This window comes from Aspergillus affinis (assembly GCF_023601865.1).
Source record: "Aspergillus affinis strain CMG 70 chromosome Unknown NODE_5_length_567868_cov_86_340925, whole genome shotgun sequence".
NCBI lineage: Eukaryota > Fungi > Ascomycota > Eurotiomycetes > Eurotiales > Aspergillaceae > Aspergillus > Aspergillus affinis.
Window position 1 is genome coordinate 266,059 of NW_026515786.1, and position 13,179 is coordinate 279,237.

The 13,179-nt window shown below is 52.9% G+C and overlaps 6 protein-coding genes across 6 annotated transcripts; 3 read left to right on the forward strand and 3 right to left on the reverse strand.

Moving 5' to 3' along the window:
• Nucleotides 1-536: 536 nt before the first annotated feature.
• Nucleotides 537-2,488, reverse strand: KD926_008798 (serine/threonine-protein phosphatase 2B catalytic subunit; the record flags this gene model as incomplete). Its single annotated transcript, XM_053105222.1, has 5 exons — nucleotides 537-603; nucleotides 661-1,562; nucleotides 1,625-1,882; nucleotides 1,943-2,274; nucleotides 2,371-2,488. 5 exons carry the CDS (start codon nucleotides 2,486-2,488, stop codon nucleotides 537-539), a joined length of 1,677 nt encoding a protein of 558 aa, XP_052960352.1.
• An 856-nt stretch (nucleotides 2,489-3,344) lies between these two features.
• On the forward strand, nucleotides 3,345-3,935 carry KD926_008799 (uncharacterized protein; the record flags this gene model as incomplete). The annotated part of the gene is made up of 2 exons (XM_053105233.1): nucleotides 3,345-3,360; nucleotides 3,412-3,935. The coding sequence occupies 2 exons, from the start codon at nucleotides 3,345-3,347 to the stop codon at nucleotides 3,933-3,935; spliced, it is 540 nt and encodes a 179-aa protein (XP_052960353.1).
• Nucleotides 3,936-4,567: 632 nt separating this feature from the next.
• On the forward strand, nucleotides 4,568-5,549 carry KD926_008800 (Voldacs domain-containing protein; the record flags this gene model as incomplete). Its single annotated transcript, XM_053105244.1, has 2 exons — nucleotides 4,568-4,860; nucleotides 4,922-5,549. 2 exons carry the CDS (start codon nucleotides 4,568-4,570, stop codon nucleotides 5,547-5,549), a joined length of 921 nt encoding a protein of 306 aa, XP_052960354.1.
• Nucleotides 5,550-5,952: 403 nt separating this feature from the next.
• Nucleotides 5,953-8,514, reverse strand: KD926_008801 (uncharacterized protein; the record flags this gene model as incomplete). Its single annotated transcript, XM_053105255.1, has 1 exon — nucleotides 5,953-8,514. The coding sequence occupies one exon, from the start codon at nucleotides 8,512-8,514 to the stop codon at nucleotides 5,953-5,955; it is 2,562 nt and encodes an 853-aa protein (XP_052960355.1).
• Nucleotides 8,515-10,104: 1,590 nt separating this feature from the next.
• Nucleotides 10,105-11,140, forward strand: KD926_008802 (putative carbonyl reductase; the record flags this gene model as incomplete). Its single annotated transcript, XM_053105267.1, has 3 exons — nucleotides 10,105-10,357; nucleotides 10,423-10,806; nucleotides 10,893-11,140. 3 exons carry the CDS (start codon nucleotides 10,105-10,107, stop codon nucleotides 11,138-11,140), a joined length of 885 nt encoding a protein of 294 aa, XP_052960356.1.
• Nucleotides 11,141-11,654: 514 nt separating this feature from the next.
• On the reverse strand, nucleotides 11,655-12,300 carry KD926_008803 (uncharacterized protein; the record flags this gene model as incomplete). The annotated part of the gene is made up of 2 exons (XM_053105278.1): nucleotides 11,655-11,874; nucleotides 11,981-12,300. The coding sequence occupies 2 exons, from the start codon at nucleotides 12,298-12,300 to the stop codon at nucleotides 11,655-11,657; spliced, it is 540 nt and encodes a 179-aa protein (XP_052960357.1).
• Nucleotides 12,301-13,179: the final 879 nt, after the last annotated feature.

The window sequence follows — 13,179 nt, forward strand, 5'->3', positions numbered from 1 at the left end:
TGCAGGGCGGAGAAGTCGGCGACGGGTCTTGGCGCTGGTTATTGCGGAATTGCGCGGCCGGAGACATTTACTTACTATACTGTTATAGAATAGAATTGGTTTGACGATGTATGTGTAAATATAAACAAGATATCAAAAATAAATCATAGCTACGGGTAATCGTGCATGTCATATAGCATAGGGTGTCGTCTGGTAAAGAGGCTTTCAATATATCAAGATATTTCATGGTGTATCGATTCATCATCTCATGTAGTCCAGGCGTCACAGACGCCTTTTATGCGGCAAATACAGTGATAGCCTCCCTGGTTCCTATCCTCAATACTCAATACAGTGTCATTTCATCCCGATTCACCCACAATGCATGGCCGTAGAGGGGGTAGGTCAATATGACTGCTCGGCTTCGGCTCTCTGTACAGCTGTAGAGTAACATCGCATTCCAAAATTCGGAGGTGAAGATACGTCGAGAAGCCAGAATTCGAACGCTAGGAAGATGCAAACTTGAGGCGGAGTTTTTCGGTGTCACTATCCTTATTAGTTTATGCTTCCCGACCCCCCTCCTTGGCAGCATCACGATGCCGACGGCTTCTACCAGAACCGGCCGACCTGTCAGGCATTAGTATTCATTCTTTCCTCCCTCGAGTTGGTAATATGGATACTCACATGCTGATCCGCCGAGCCACGGTGGCCAGTCCGGCGTCGTTGTCAGCCTCGCGCGTAGCACGCTCAAGCGCAGCGTTCCTCTCCTCCTCACTGCGCCTGTACACCTCTTCGGAGCTCGGAGGCAAGCGTTCGTTCTGCAAGTCGACCTTGCGGGCGTCCTCGAAGTTGGTGATGGCTTGCTTGATACCCTCGGCTCCAAGCATCAGAGTACCCGCGGGAAGACGACCTCCGGCCGCGGTCTTGAGTTCTGTGACTCGCTCCGATTCTTCTCGCAACACCTGGAAGACACGAGATATGCGACCGATGGCAAGAATCTTGTTCTTGATGGCCCGACGCTTGAACTCGCTGCTTTCCGTGTCCATGGGAAGAGGAGGCGAAGAGGGACCGGTGGCAGATGTAGGCGTATCGTCTTCGAGTTCTTCCTTGGAGCAGGTGTTGAGGATGGCCATGAGCATGTCGGTGATCTTCTCTCCGACGAAGGGAAGCGACCAGGTGAACACGTCCATGAAGTTCGGCAGCCAGTACGGATGCGGAGTGCAGTTGAATTGACGAATGTTCATCACGTTGTTCTCGTATTTCAGGACAGCGGCCTTGTTGTTGTACACGTCCAGGTAGTTCGGAGCGCTGAAAATCGTCATCACACTGGGGAAGCCGGTCGTTCTAGTCTTTCGGTACATGCGGTACCCGGCATCTTGGGCCTCGTGGGCTCGGATGATGGAAAGCAGGTTGTTCTTTTCCAGGAATGCGCAAGCGGCGGGGTAGGAGAAGAAATAGGAACAGCCCCGGACGCTGTTGTGAACGAAGTAGTCGCCGGTTTTCTCTTGTCCGAATTCTTCGAGAGGATCGGCCCAAAGGATGTCGCACATCAATCCGTGAGTCGGGGGTTCCCTGAAGCGGTCGATCTGGCATACAGGTCAGTCAACGATCAGCCACGAAATTCAGTACAGGTTTTGGGTCCACCCACCGCCTTGATATCTTCCAGGGTGTGTAGCTCGGGACTCAACCCTCCGTGGATACAGAGGAATTGCTTGTTCATGACTGCGGCCAGCGGCAGAGAGCAAAACGAATCGATGCAGGCTTCATAGATACGGTCGCTGTATTTATGTTTGCACTCCAGTTTGAAGGTGAAGTAGTCGGTCAAATGTCTGCACTCGTGGTTGCCCCGCAGCAGCCACAGGCTATTCGGGTACCAGATCTTCAAAGCCCACAGGTAAAGTACGCACTGCACGGGGTCAGATCGATGCTATCCGCCTCCCATCTCCCACGAGCCGACGAAACTCACCTCGATACTGAAATAGCCTCGATCCACATAGTCGCCTAGGAAGAGATACCGTGTCTCGGACGGGTCGCCGCCCACTTCGAAGAGCTTCATCAAATCATAGTATTGGCCGTGAACATCGCCACACACGGTGATGGGCGCATCCATCTCCAGCAGGTTGGGTTCCGATCGCAGGATCTGCGATCCTGCCTGTATAATCCATAGCGCCTGATCCTCCGTGAGACGACCTTCTCGATAAAAGTGCTGTTTAAGAAACTGAAGATTCGGCTTGGAGGGGTCTTCGGGGGACCAGAACTGTTCGTCCGACGGGGTGGTCAACGCCGGCGCTTGCACCTCTAGAACATCGCAGATCGGTTAGAAAACTCGACGGGGACGATCAAACACGAAAGGAAGTATTGAAACCAGGGCCTAGACCCGACTCTACCCCGTACCTTTAACTACTCGCTCCATGGTGGACACTTGAGTGCCATCTTCCATGGTATGTAGCGAGAAGTCGATCTCCGGGACCGGCTTCTTCTCCGTCACCGCACGTGCGATTGTCCGATCCATCTTGAGCGGAGTTGAGGGGGGTGAAGGCTCAGGTCTTGGATCTGCAGGGAAATCGCAAGAACACGGGGCCCCTATGTGGATGGGAACAAGCGCGAGAGAGGGAGAGAAAGGGGGGGAGGGATGGGGGATAAGGAGGGCGAATGGGTGAGCGAGCGAGAGAGGGACTTGACTGCGCGGAGACCAACTGCTACTAGCTTGTGGTGGTGGGGTTAAGCGCGGCGGGATTTCACACACGAGATGGGCGAACCGAAGAAATGAGACAAGACGTCAGTGTCAGACGGCGAGGAGACAAGTCACAAGCAGTCAGAAGATCGGATGGATGATCGAGACAGGAGGCTCCGACAGTTCTTGGGAGATCAGGCACCCTGGTTCTGGTCTTCCAGGGAAATATTTTGACGTTTAATTTAAAATTTCCCCTTTTAGGAGGCTCTGTCAAGTGGAGTGACCGAAAGAGAAAAGGTCGAAAAAAATAAGATCGGGACGTGGGTCGCGTGCAAAAGAGGACTACGGAGAATGTATGTAAGAACTAAGAACTAAGAACTAAGAAGTAATGTATGTACTAAACACTGAAGTTGGGCGAGAGAATCGGGGATCCGGAGATGACGAGGGAAGATCGAGGACAGTATTAGTACTCCATGAATAATAGTAGGACATAAATCATAGTAACTACTCTCCCGCAGCGCATCCACGGGTCGCCCGCACTTCCCCCGTATTTACTCCCTCCGTCGTCCACTGATCGCTATCTGATTACTGACTATTCCCACCTCCTAACGTCAGGCAACGTCTTTTCTCCTTCCCCCCTCTCTATTGCACGAATCTCGTTTGCTTTAGCCCTTCTCTCAGGTGCATCTTCGCCATGTACGAATCATATCGTCAGTCTGCCGTGTCTTCCTCTTTCATGACGCCATCCTAACCCTTCGTAGGCCCTCATCCTCTACTAGCGCAGGTCCCCTTGACCGTCTCGCCCTTCATCAACCTTCCCACCACCGTCACTCTCCCGTATACCTATAAGTCCGTCCCTTCTACCCTCCCTCCGTCAGTACTGGTCGATCCCGCCAATCCGGACGCAAAAACCCGCTACGTGGTCTCCGCCAGCGGCGAGCACGCCGCATCTCCGGATGAGATCCTCGCCTCCTGCAAGTCCCTCGAGCAACATCTCAACAAGACCCGCAGTGATGCGGACAAAGCCATCCGCGACTGGGAGGAGTCAATCTCCCAGCGTGAATTGGCCGAGAAGAGACGGGTTGCTCCCGGCTGGTTAGACCGAGACGAGAAGCTACTTCAGCCAAGTAAAATGTCGACTTCCCCGTCGCAGAGTCAACCGGAGCAACCGAGCCTGCTGGACAGCGTGTCAGCCGATCCCGCCGCCTCGGGGCTACCCTCAATGGTCCCGCGAGACGAGGGAGCGGAGTTGGACCGGGCCTTTGGAGGGTTGGATGTGAAATGAACTATTCTGGACATGCATGAATTTTCCGATATAATCCATATCCTCTTTTCATCTTCGTTCTGAGGAGGATTAAGCCTGCTCTTCTTGCAATGGAAGGTGATTGGTCATCACACGGCCTGTCTCGAGCTTCTCGCCAGGCCTAGCAAATCTGCAGCACCTGGATGGACCTGCGAGGGATCTGTCAAGTGCAGATTGCTGCAGCGGCCTGCGCTAGAATAGTACCATCCCGTGACGCTTCCTGAGGGCTAGCTTAGTCTGGTCTGGTAGTAGGCAATGTACTGGGCGAGCCTCGTGTTGTACAGCCTCGCAATGTTGAGCCGTTCTGAACACTCCCGGGCACTCTGATGACGACACCAAATAGCAGAAACGAGGAGACACAGCTACTACTTAAGCCTAATAAGATACGAACCCATGATCCTTAATAGATTCGGAATAGAATGCATATAACTTGTAACACCCAACTATTTTGAACCTTGAGCGCGTGGTGTCCAGGCAAAGCGGAAACCCCCGCAATGCTCCGTCCGACGTAAAGTTATCAGTAGCTTCCGCCAAAGCTTCTCCCGCAAAAATTATCACCTTTCCACCTCAACCACCACGAACCCATCCTTCAACCAACTCAACTACCCGCAAATATGGAACCCCTACGCACCGCGCCCGAAACCTCCTCCTTTGTTCCCCTCGCCGAACATCAATCCCGCACCCCTTCCTCCTTCCACTCCGGCCCCGCCGTCCTCCACTACCACAGCAAGCAATGCAAGCTGGTCGTTCTCGAAAATGATCTGGTCGCGTCCCCTGCTCTGAGTGCGATCCGAGGTCCCTCGGCCGAAGTGAACGACTCCAGCGACAATGCTTCTAACGGCGCGAACGGCGAAAGCGAGGGGAAAGAAATCGTCATGGACGGTGTAGACGTCTGGGTGACGTCCGAGTAAGTCTTCTCCCACCCTTCGAGGCCATCTGCGAGATGAAAGAAACTTATCTCTGTCTAGTAAATTCCTGCTGTACAACACTTCCCTCTCTGCTGGTGTCTCTATCCCTTACCCTTCGATCTCCCTGCATGCGATCCAAAGACTACGCCTCCCCAGCTCCCCGGACACCGAAGTCCAGGGTCTCTACATGCAGATCGCGACTCCGGGACCTGCGACTCAGGAAGATGACGAGGAAGAGAGCATGGTTATGACCCTTGTGCCGCCGACAGATGCAGACTCGGTCACCGAGCCCCAAAGCGACGACAAACCCGAGGAAACGCCTACGCAGGCTCTGTATGCTGCCGTCTCTGCCTGCGCCAACCTGCATCCGGATCCTATGGAGGAAGATGAGGAGGAGGAGGAGGGCGACGACTCACTCTTCCACTCCGGGCTTGTCTCTATGGGCAGCGGAAGTGGAGGTTTGCCGCCGCCGATGGACGGCAGTTCCGGATGGATTACCGCTGAGAACATGCACGAGTACTTCGACGAAGATGGAAATTGGATCGCCGGTGGGGAAGAACCAACATTGCCTCTGGGCCCCGGAGCAGGTACGACCAGAACCAGAGACGAGGACAATGATGGCCAGGGAGAAGACAATCACGGCGAGGGTCAAGGCGATGATGAAACCAAATGGAGGCGAACCGACTAATTTTCGGACACGAGCGACGAAGTTGACCTGGTACTACGAAACAATTTTGCGTTGTGATAATACAGTAATGATAGACTTTCAAAAACGAATGGATTGGGACGCAAGTGTTTTATTCAAATATGGTGGCTCCTATCATCTTGAAGAGGGGCCACTTTTCATTCAATGGTAACTACGCCTGCTTATCTGAATTCCGGATATCAAAACAAGTGTTCGCTTGCGCAACAACAAAAAATGGGACAGAATGAGAAAGAAAGATTCCGTCAAGGGGGAGAGACAAAGCAACGCCAGAACTGAATTTAAAGGAGCCTGGACCTGAACGAATCGAGATCCCCTTTCATGACATTAAAAATTGATCAGTACTCTAAAAAAAAAATTTTCGCATTGGCTGCCTGAGCCAGCATTATTATCCCTCTTTTAAGAAGCCATCTCCATCGTACAGACTGCCCGGAGTCGCAGCGCCAATCCCTAACCCGATGGCCTTCTTTACTGGGGTCGTGAATGCCGGTCTTGACGTTTGTCTCCCCCTGGAAGGGTCTCGTTTGGGCGTTGGCGATATGTCACCTTGTAGTTCTGCGGGTTCGTTGGCGAAGGAGACTGTGGGCTTTTGTGCTGATTGCTGTTGCTCTAGGGCTCGATCTTCCCAGATTGGGACAATCCGACCCCCATGCGACCAAGGTGTTTGGCTGACCCCAGGAGGCAATTGCTGCTGTGGTGTCATCGACAACCGGCTTTTCCGTCGATCCGTCTCCGTATTCGTGGTTCGACCTGCTGTGAATGATGGCGATTCTACAGCACAACTCTTTGCGCGCTGCAACGACTCGGTCGGTCTGGTTGACTCCCGCATACTCTGGGTACGGGGCACCCGTTCCGTCGGACTGGTGACACTCTCTTCCAACGGTGCGGCACGGAAACTGTTGCGAGCTGACCTCACAGGCTGGCTGCGCGGGCCCTTGACCCCTGATCGGCGAGGACTTCCGGGGCTAGGTGAATTCTCATAGACTGTAGGCGATGCGGTATAGTTCGGCACTATCCAGATTGGAGTGTGCTTGTCGGGTGACGGGGTACGTGACATTTCGGTGGCAGTAGGCAATGAAGTCACGAGCTCAGGAAGCGTCTTTCCGTTGTCCGAGGAGCTTACTAGGCTTTCCGCGGAGTCATGGCGCGAGTGCTTTCTTTTCTTGGTCGGACTCCTGTACGACGAGAAGGGCCGACTTTCAGGTGCCTCTATCGTCTTGGGTCGGTCATCTGCGTATGCGTGGTAACTGTTCCGGCTCATCGATAGGGAGGAAACGCTAGAATTCAACAACGACATGTTAGGGGTTGAGATATCCGAAACTTCTGATCGGCGTCCATCGCCATCGTCTAATTCTTCGGCTTCTTCCTCCACCATGGGCGAGAATGTGGGCGCGCCAAAGGTTATGGGAGGGTTAATCGATATGCGCACACAGTTCTGTCGCCGATGGCCCTTTCGTGGCCCGCTGCCCCCTTTCATTGCCGATGGCAAAGGTGGTCTGGGATGAGTGATCGAGGTCTGCAAATGCGTTTCTTGGAAGGAGAAACTGTTTGGTCGTCGGCCTGGTGCATTGGGGTTGCCGATGAACCCGCTGATGCTGTGAGCGCTGGCGATGAATGGATCGTGTTCTCGCTGAGGGTTGCCATAAACGGAATGCCGTTGCATCTGGCTGAAATGGGGAAGCAAAGCTGAATTCCGCGCCGTCGTGTTCAGGGGAGGAATGAGGTCCAGGTCCGCATACATGGATTCCCTTCTGGATTGATTGGTTGTGGTAGACACGGACTCGCTCCTCCGCGGTGCTGGGCTAATTCGGTCCGAGGAGTGGCTTGGGCTTCGTGCAGTCAGGCTACGACGAGGAGAGTGCCGATCAGGCTCTACTCTCTGGACCTCTCGCGCCGGGGAACTGGGAGGGAAGATAAAAGGCGCCGGCACAATAGAGCTGGACGTGAGGAAGCTTCGTCGGTCATATTCCATGCGCCCAACGTCGTTGGCGCTATACGGCGCGAAAGTGGGACAGGGAGGCAGCGCAGGCGAGACGAAATCACCATCGACCGCTCCAGAAGCCCTGCGGCTATCGTCCAGGATCGAGCTGTCGGCCGTTTCGAGACTTAGCGAAGAGAGTCCGATCGAGTCGTTCTTCGAGAGGCGGAATCGATTCGGTGGATAGGCACTGGGAGGCGGAGGGACTGGATGGTCTGGCATCAGCCCAGCCGACTGAGCGGTTATACTCCCTCCTCGTGACCGCCCTTGCTCGAATCCTAGCAGGCCATCTTCCATTACTGGAAATAGGCTTCCCGAGCGTTCTCTCTGATGCGCGCCGATCCATTGACCGGGCATGTGGCGTATGCTTGAATCCACGCCAGAGTAATTCTCATCGTCTCGTTCCGGGGTATGTCGAGGCGTTCTTTCTGTCGGTAATTCGAATGCTCCGTCGACCGCGGAGGTTGGCATGTCGTCATACTGCGAGCTGTTGCCATGCGGAGGAGGCGATTCCCTCTCCAATGTCTCCTTCAGTGGTGCTAGAGAGCTCAGCCTCCGGGGTCGTACAAAACTCCTTGATCGCCGGGCAGACTGGGGGCGTGACAGGGACTGCGAGAGAGATCGCCGCAGTCCGCGCGCTTTCTCCATAAAGTTAGACGAAGCTTCGGAGTCGGCTGTCGACTGGACCAGACTTTCTCTTGACGCCAGTAGACCCCATTCATTGGGTCTTCCGTATGGCAATTGACCATATTGTCTGAGTGCGGAGCCTTCTTCGCGCGACAACTCCGTTAAAGTCTCGGTAGGGAAGGTCTCCAGACCGTGGACGTATGGGCCATGTCGTGCGTTGGCCACGGCGAGCGACATGCGTTCCTGGCGAATCCTCACCCAGACGATGGTACCGACGACCGTCGTCACGATGAAAACGACACCGCAGGAGACCGCAATGGCGACAACGGTGGTTAATGCCGGCATTGTGAAACCTGAAATCCTTCTATACCTCCCTCTTTATGATTCCAGAAGACCAACGAGGCTCAAATGCGACGCTGGCGGATGAGCCCATGAACAGGGGATGGTATCTGTTCCTGCACTCCTTGCTGCGAACTGTCTTTGTCGAAATTGTCCTGTCTTTGATGACCGTTGCTCTATCCTTCAATGTCAAAGGTGTCCCCTGCTTCTGTCTGGGGAAGGCCAGAAGTTGATGCCGGGGAAGGGTGACAGACCTCCTAGCAGCACAAGGAAGCACGCCCACGAGACAGGAGGCGGAGGCGAAAGACAAAGAGCATAACGGGGTGACTGGCGGCGACGGAGGCAGGGTGAATGTTTTTTGTTATGGGCGTCGAAATCCAGTGTGAGCAGCGGAATGTGGATGCATTGTAGTCGGGGGCGCGAGGAATGTTGCCGACGGCTTGGTCCCCTCCCCCTAGAAAACATGGTTGGGGCATGACGGGCTTTATTCTGAATTTGAAAAACACTCTCAAGCAGTGTGGTGTGTTTGGGACCTTCGTGCGATCAAATGGGATTATGTGCATTGGTCGATTTGCCCGGCGGGTAGCAAGAGGGCTCTGGTTCGGGGGTAGGTATGGTTAGGGTTCATGAGCATCTCCCCTACCAGGACGAACGGTCAATCTAGTGAGACAAGGCTGGGATTGAACCATGTCAATCAGTCTCTGGTATGCTTTCCGAGAATCATATCCATATGAGGGAAGGTGGTTGATTGATGGAATGGTTTCGCTCACTTCTTGTCTGTCCACCAGGCTATACTAGGTAGTACCTACTCCGGAGTAGGTCTAAGGGTCTACCAATGGCACATCGAGACCAACAGCTGCATGCTACATGTCCGAATTGACCGTTTTCTGCCTTTTCACCCACCCAGGTCGTCTTCTTTGCAAAGTGCATAGATCCCCTCCAGCCTGTACTTCGTCTAACGGCACGCAGGGATGCCTGACTCCTCCGGCACCCACGTCTGGCCACCTGCCAGTCACGGGACTCTCCGATCACGGGCGCCGGAAGAACTCCCCTTCCGAATCCAGGGTGTTCCCACCTTTCCCGAAGAAGTAAATCATTTTCAACTTTCACGCAGGTCGTGGAGGAGAGAAAATGAGATCAATTCAGCAGAGACCTTTGGAGACAAACCACAAAGTGCAGAGCCAACAAACGTTCAACCTCAAGTGGGGAAGAGCGGTCCACCGCGGGTGCTAACTTTACATCATGGAGCACGCGACTCCACGACTCCATCGTCCCGCATTTTGAATCCTGGGGGTCGCATAGCGTCATAGTCCATCGCGGTCGAGTCGCTGTCAACATGCGAAGTTGAACCTTGTTGCCCCCTTCCAAGACATCTGCTGTCGGTGCTTTCGCTCGACCCCGCCATGCGCCAGCTGTATAGCTCGCTAGGCTCTCTGGTCTGTCTAGTGGGCTTTTATATAGGGCGTGCCGACTGACCTTAGCCCTTCTGTTTTCTCTCCTGTTCTGTCTTCTCCCGCATTTTTGCAGATCTTACTAGATCTCTTCTCTTACTATTCTCCTATACTTTCTTCTTTTTTTCTGGAACCATTTTTCACCATGGCTTCTAAACCCGTTAACGAGTTGGCCCACTTCGTCCATAACAACACCACTGCTCCCGCGCACCCCAGCCTCCTGGGGATGTTTTCCCTTCAGGGCAAGACTGCTATCGTCACCGGTGCCGGTGCCGGGATCGGTCTGGCCGTCTCCCAGGGGCTCGCGGAAGCCGGCGCCAACGTTGCTATGCTGTGGAACACTAACGACAAGTGCCCTCAGCGGGCCGAGGAGGTTGCCTCCAAGTATGGTGTTCAAAGTATGTTCCATGGGTTTTTGAAGTATTTGCTCCCAAAGGATCAGACGGTAACTAACACTCAACAGCCAAGGCTTATCAGGTTGACATTACGAATGCCGAGGCTGTGCAAAAGACTGTCGATCAGGTCGTGAAGGACTTCAACGGCCGTTTGGATGTCTTCATTGCCAACGCCGGTATTCCATGGACCAAAGGCCCCATGGTCGACGGCCCTCTTGACCACTACTCAAGCGTCGTGGACATCGATTTCAACGGTACATTCTACTGCGCCAAAGCGGCGGCTGCCCACTGGAGACGACAGAAGGAGGAGGGAACCGACCTGAACGGCAACAGATTGACGAATTTCACCTACGGCAGCTTCGTGGCCACGGCTTCCATGAGTGGCCACATCGTCAATTTCCCTCAGATGCAAGCCGCCTACAACGCCGCCAAATCGGCCGTCATCCACCTCTGTATGTGTGCCCTTCTCTTTTCTCTCTCTTGCATTGCGCTTTACCCTTTCCGTGGAGAATTATCATCGGTGCTGACAGCCATGCAGGCAAGTCTCTCGCCGTCGAGTGGGTCAAGTTCGCTCGTGCCAACACCGTTTCTCCCGGTTACATCGCGACGGAGATTTCCAACTTTGTGTCCAAGGAGACTAAGGATGTCTGGCGCGACAAGATCCCCATGGGTCGTGAGGGTCAGCCCGAAGAGCTAAAGGGCGCTTACCTTTACCTAGCGTCCGATGCCTCCACCTACACCACGGGAGCTGACCTTGTGGTTGACGGTGGCTACTGCGCTCCTTAAATCATCTTATTTAGAGCATTGGGAAAGAGGATAGAAAAGATGATATTTCCTTGGGATTATTGGGGAGACATATACAGAACATACACAGTTGCTATTTCCCCGACCGAAATCACGAATAAACGAATACATGAGAAAAGAAATCTCCTGCCCCTTCAACTCCGTAATCCATTGCCCTCAAATTGGAAGAAATAAGAAGCTCCATCCCAGGAACTTCGCGGGTGCCACGAATCCTTGCATGCCGAGTGGCTTGCAGGGTGCAGATTTCGGGCGTAGCATCCTAGAGAGCGGTGACCTCATGAATCAATCTGACCTGTCCAGCGGGTGCCCATTATAGAGCCAGGATGGTAATAAAATGGCGCTATCTTAGACGCTTGGTGCTGTAGTCTAAGCCCGACCCAGGTTCCTTGATTGTTCAGGGTCATCAATCACACCGCTCCATCCCCATCCAACCTCCTATCTATCCCGTCGATAGGTTAAAATCGATTTATTTTTTTGCACGGTAAATGTCAGAGAATCAAGAAAACGAAAGTAGCCATCGCACCGTCCTCTCGACCAGCCGATCCTTCCAAGCGCCTAGACCGCGCCCCTCGTCGATTCGTCGCCGCAGCTGCCGTTCCCAGCCGGGCGTGGGCGGGGCCGCGGGGGACAGCAGTTGCGGGTGGATGAGTGTGGTTTGGGCGTTGAAGTAGATGGCCAAGGGGGTGGGTGGAGGGGGTTGTTCTTGTGGATTTGGTCTATGGTTGGGTGGTTAGTTATTGGATTGGACAGATAGATATGGTAGATGGTAGGTAGGGTTGTGGATGCTTCAGGATTGAAGATTAGGGCTTGGTTAGGACTTACTCGGGAAATGGAGATGGTTTTTCATCATCTTCATCCTCTCCGGCTTCGTCTCCGTCTTCATTCTTGTCGTCGTCTAATTCCTCTGGTTGGATTTCGAACTCATTCTCTGATTCGAGCCCGGATTCTAATTCCACTTCCCTGTCGTCTAGTCGTGTGTAGCGTCCTTGTTTCTGGTTCTGGTTTCGGCTTCGATTCTTCCAGAAGATGAAGCGAAGACAGACGCGTCGGAGACCTCGTCGGTAGAGATATATCATCAGTAGCGAGGAGAAGAAGACGCAGAGAGAGGGGTAGAGGGGGATGAGGATGGCCAGGGAGGCCATTTCTCAAAGTTAGCGGGTTCGGATCTCGATTCTTGGTGTTGGTGGGTGTGAGATAGAGAGACAGGTCAAAGGGGGTTTTTTTGTGGTTTCTTTTGGCTCTTCAGTTTAGTCGAAGCGACTTTGGGGATGGATGGAATTAAGATGAGAAGGTGGGTCTGTGTAGATGACTCTGGCTACATGTCTCGGGTTGGTGTAGAGTCAGAGAATTGGAACTCATTCACCTACTCATTTTTTTTTTTTTTTCCAGGGATATGTCTAACTATTCATTATACCCAGGATAATGTTTAAGCAATGGATTATCATATAAGATGGCCCTCTATGCAATATGTGAATTGAATTTTCATGCTCATATCCCAAGAAGTGAATGGTGACTACCCAAACAAGCACAACTATATACTCTGAACACCACGTAGTGATACTAACACCTCAACACCTCAACACCTCACAACTATTAATTCATTCACTAACCCCCAGATCCAAGGCCAGAATCAACAATCAAACAATAAAGAAAGCCCATGTCGTCACAGCCCATTCTTTGATCTACAGACCAAACCCAGTGACGGGGTCACGGTGCGGACCGGTCATTTGACACCGTCCATTCATCCTCCAGACAAAAAGCAACCAGAAACAAGGCCAGGAGTCAATACGATATAATGTCTTTGCTTTCTTTCTTCCATTCTTTCTTTCACTTCCGTTTTGTTTCACCTTCTTTGTCTTCGCTTCTTTCTCTCCACTAGCTCGTCTAGTTTGTCTTACTATCGATTATATCTATACTTATACCCATTTAGACCGGCTGCTTTTTTTGTCCTTCACGTTCCTTTTCTTTCTTGATTGACCAGCCCCCGGTCAATCAATATCTTCTACTCCTCTAGAGCTGGT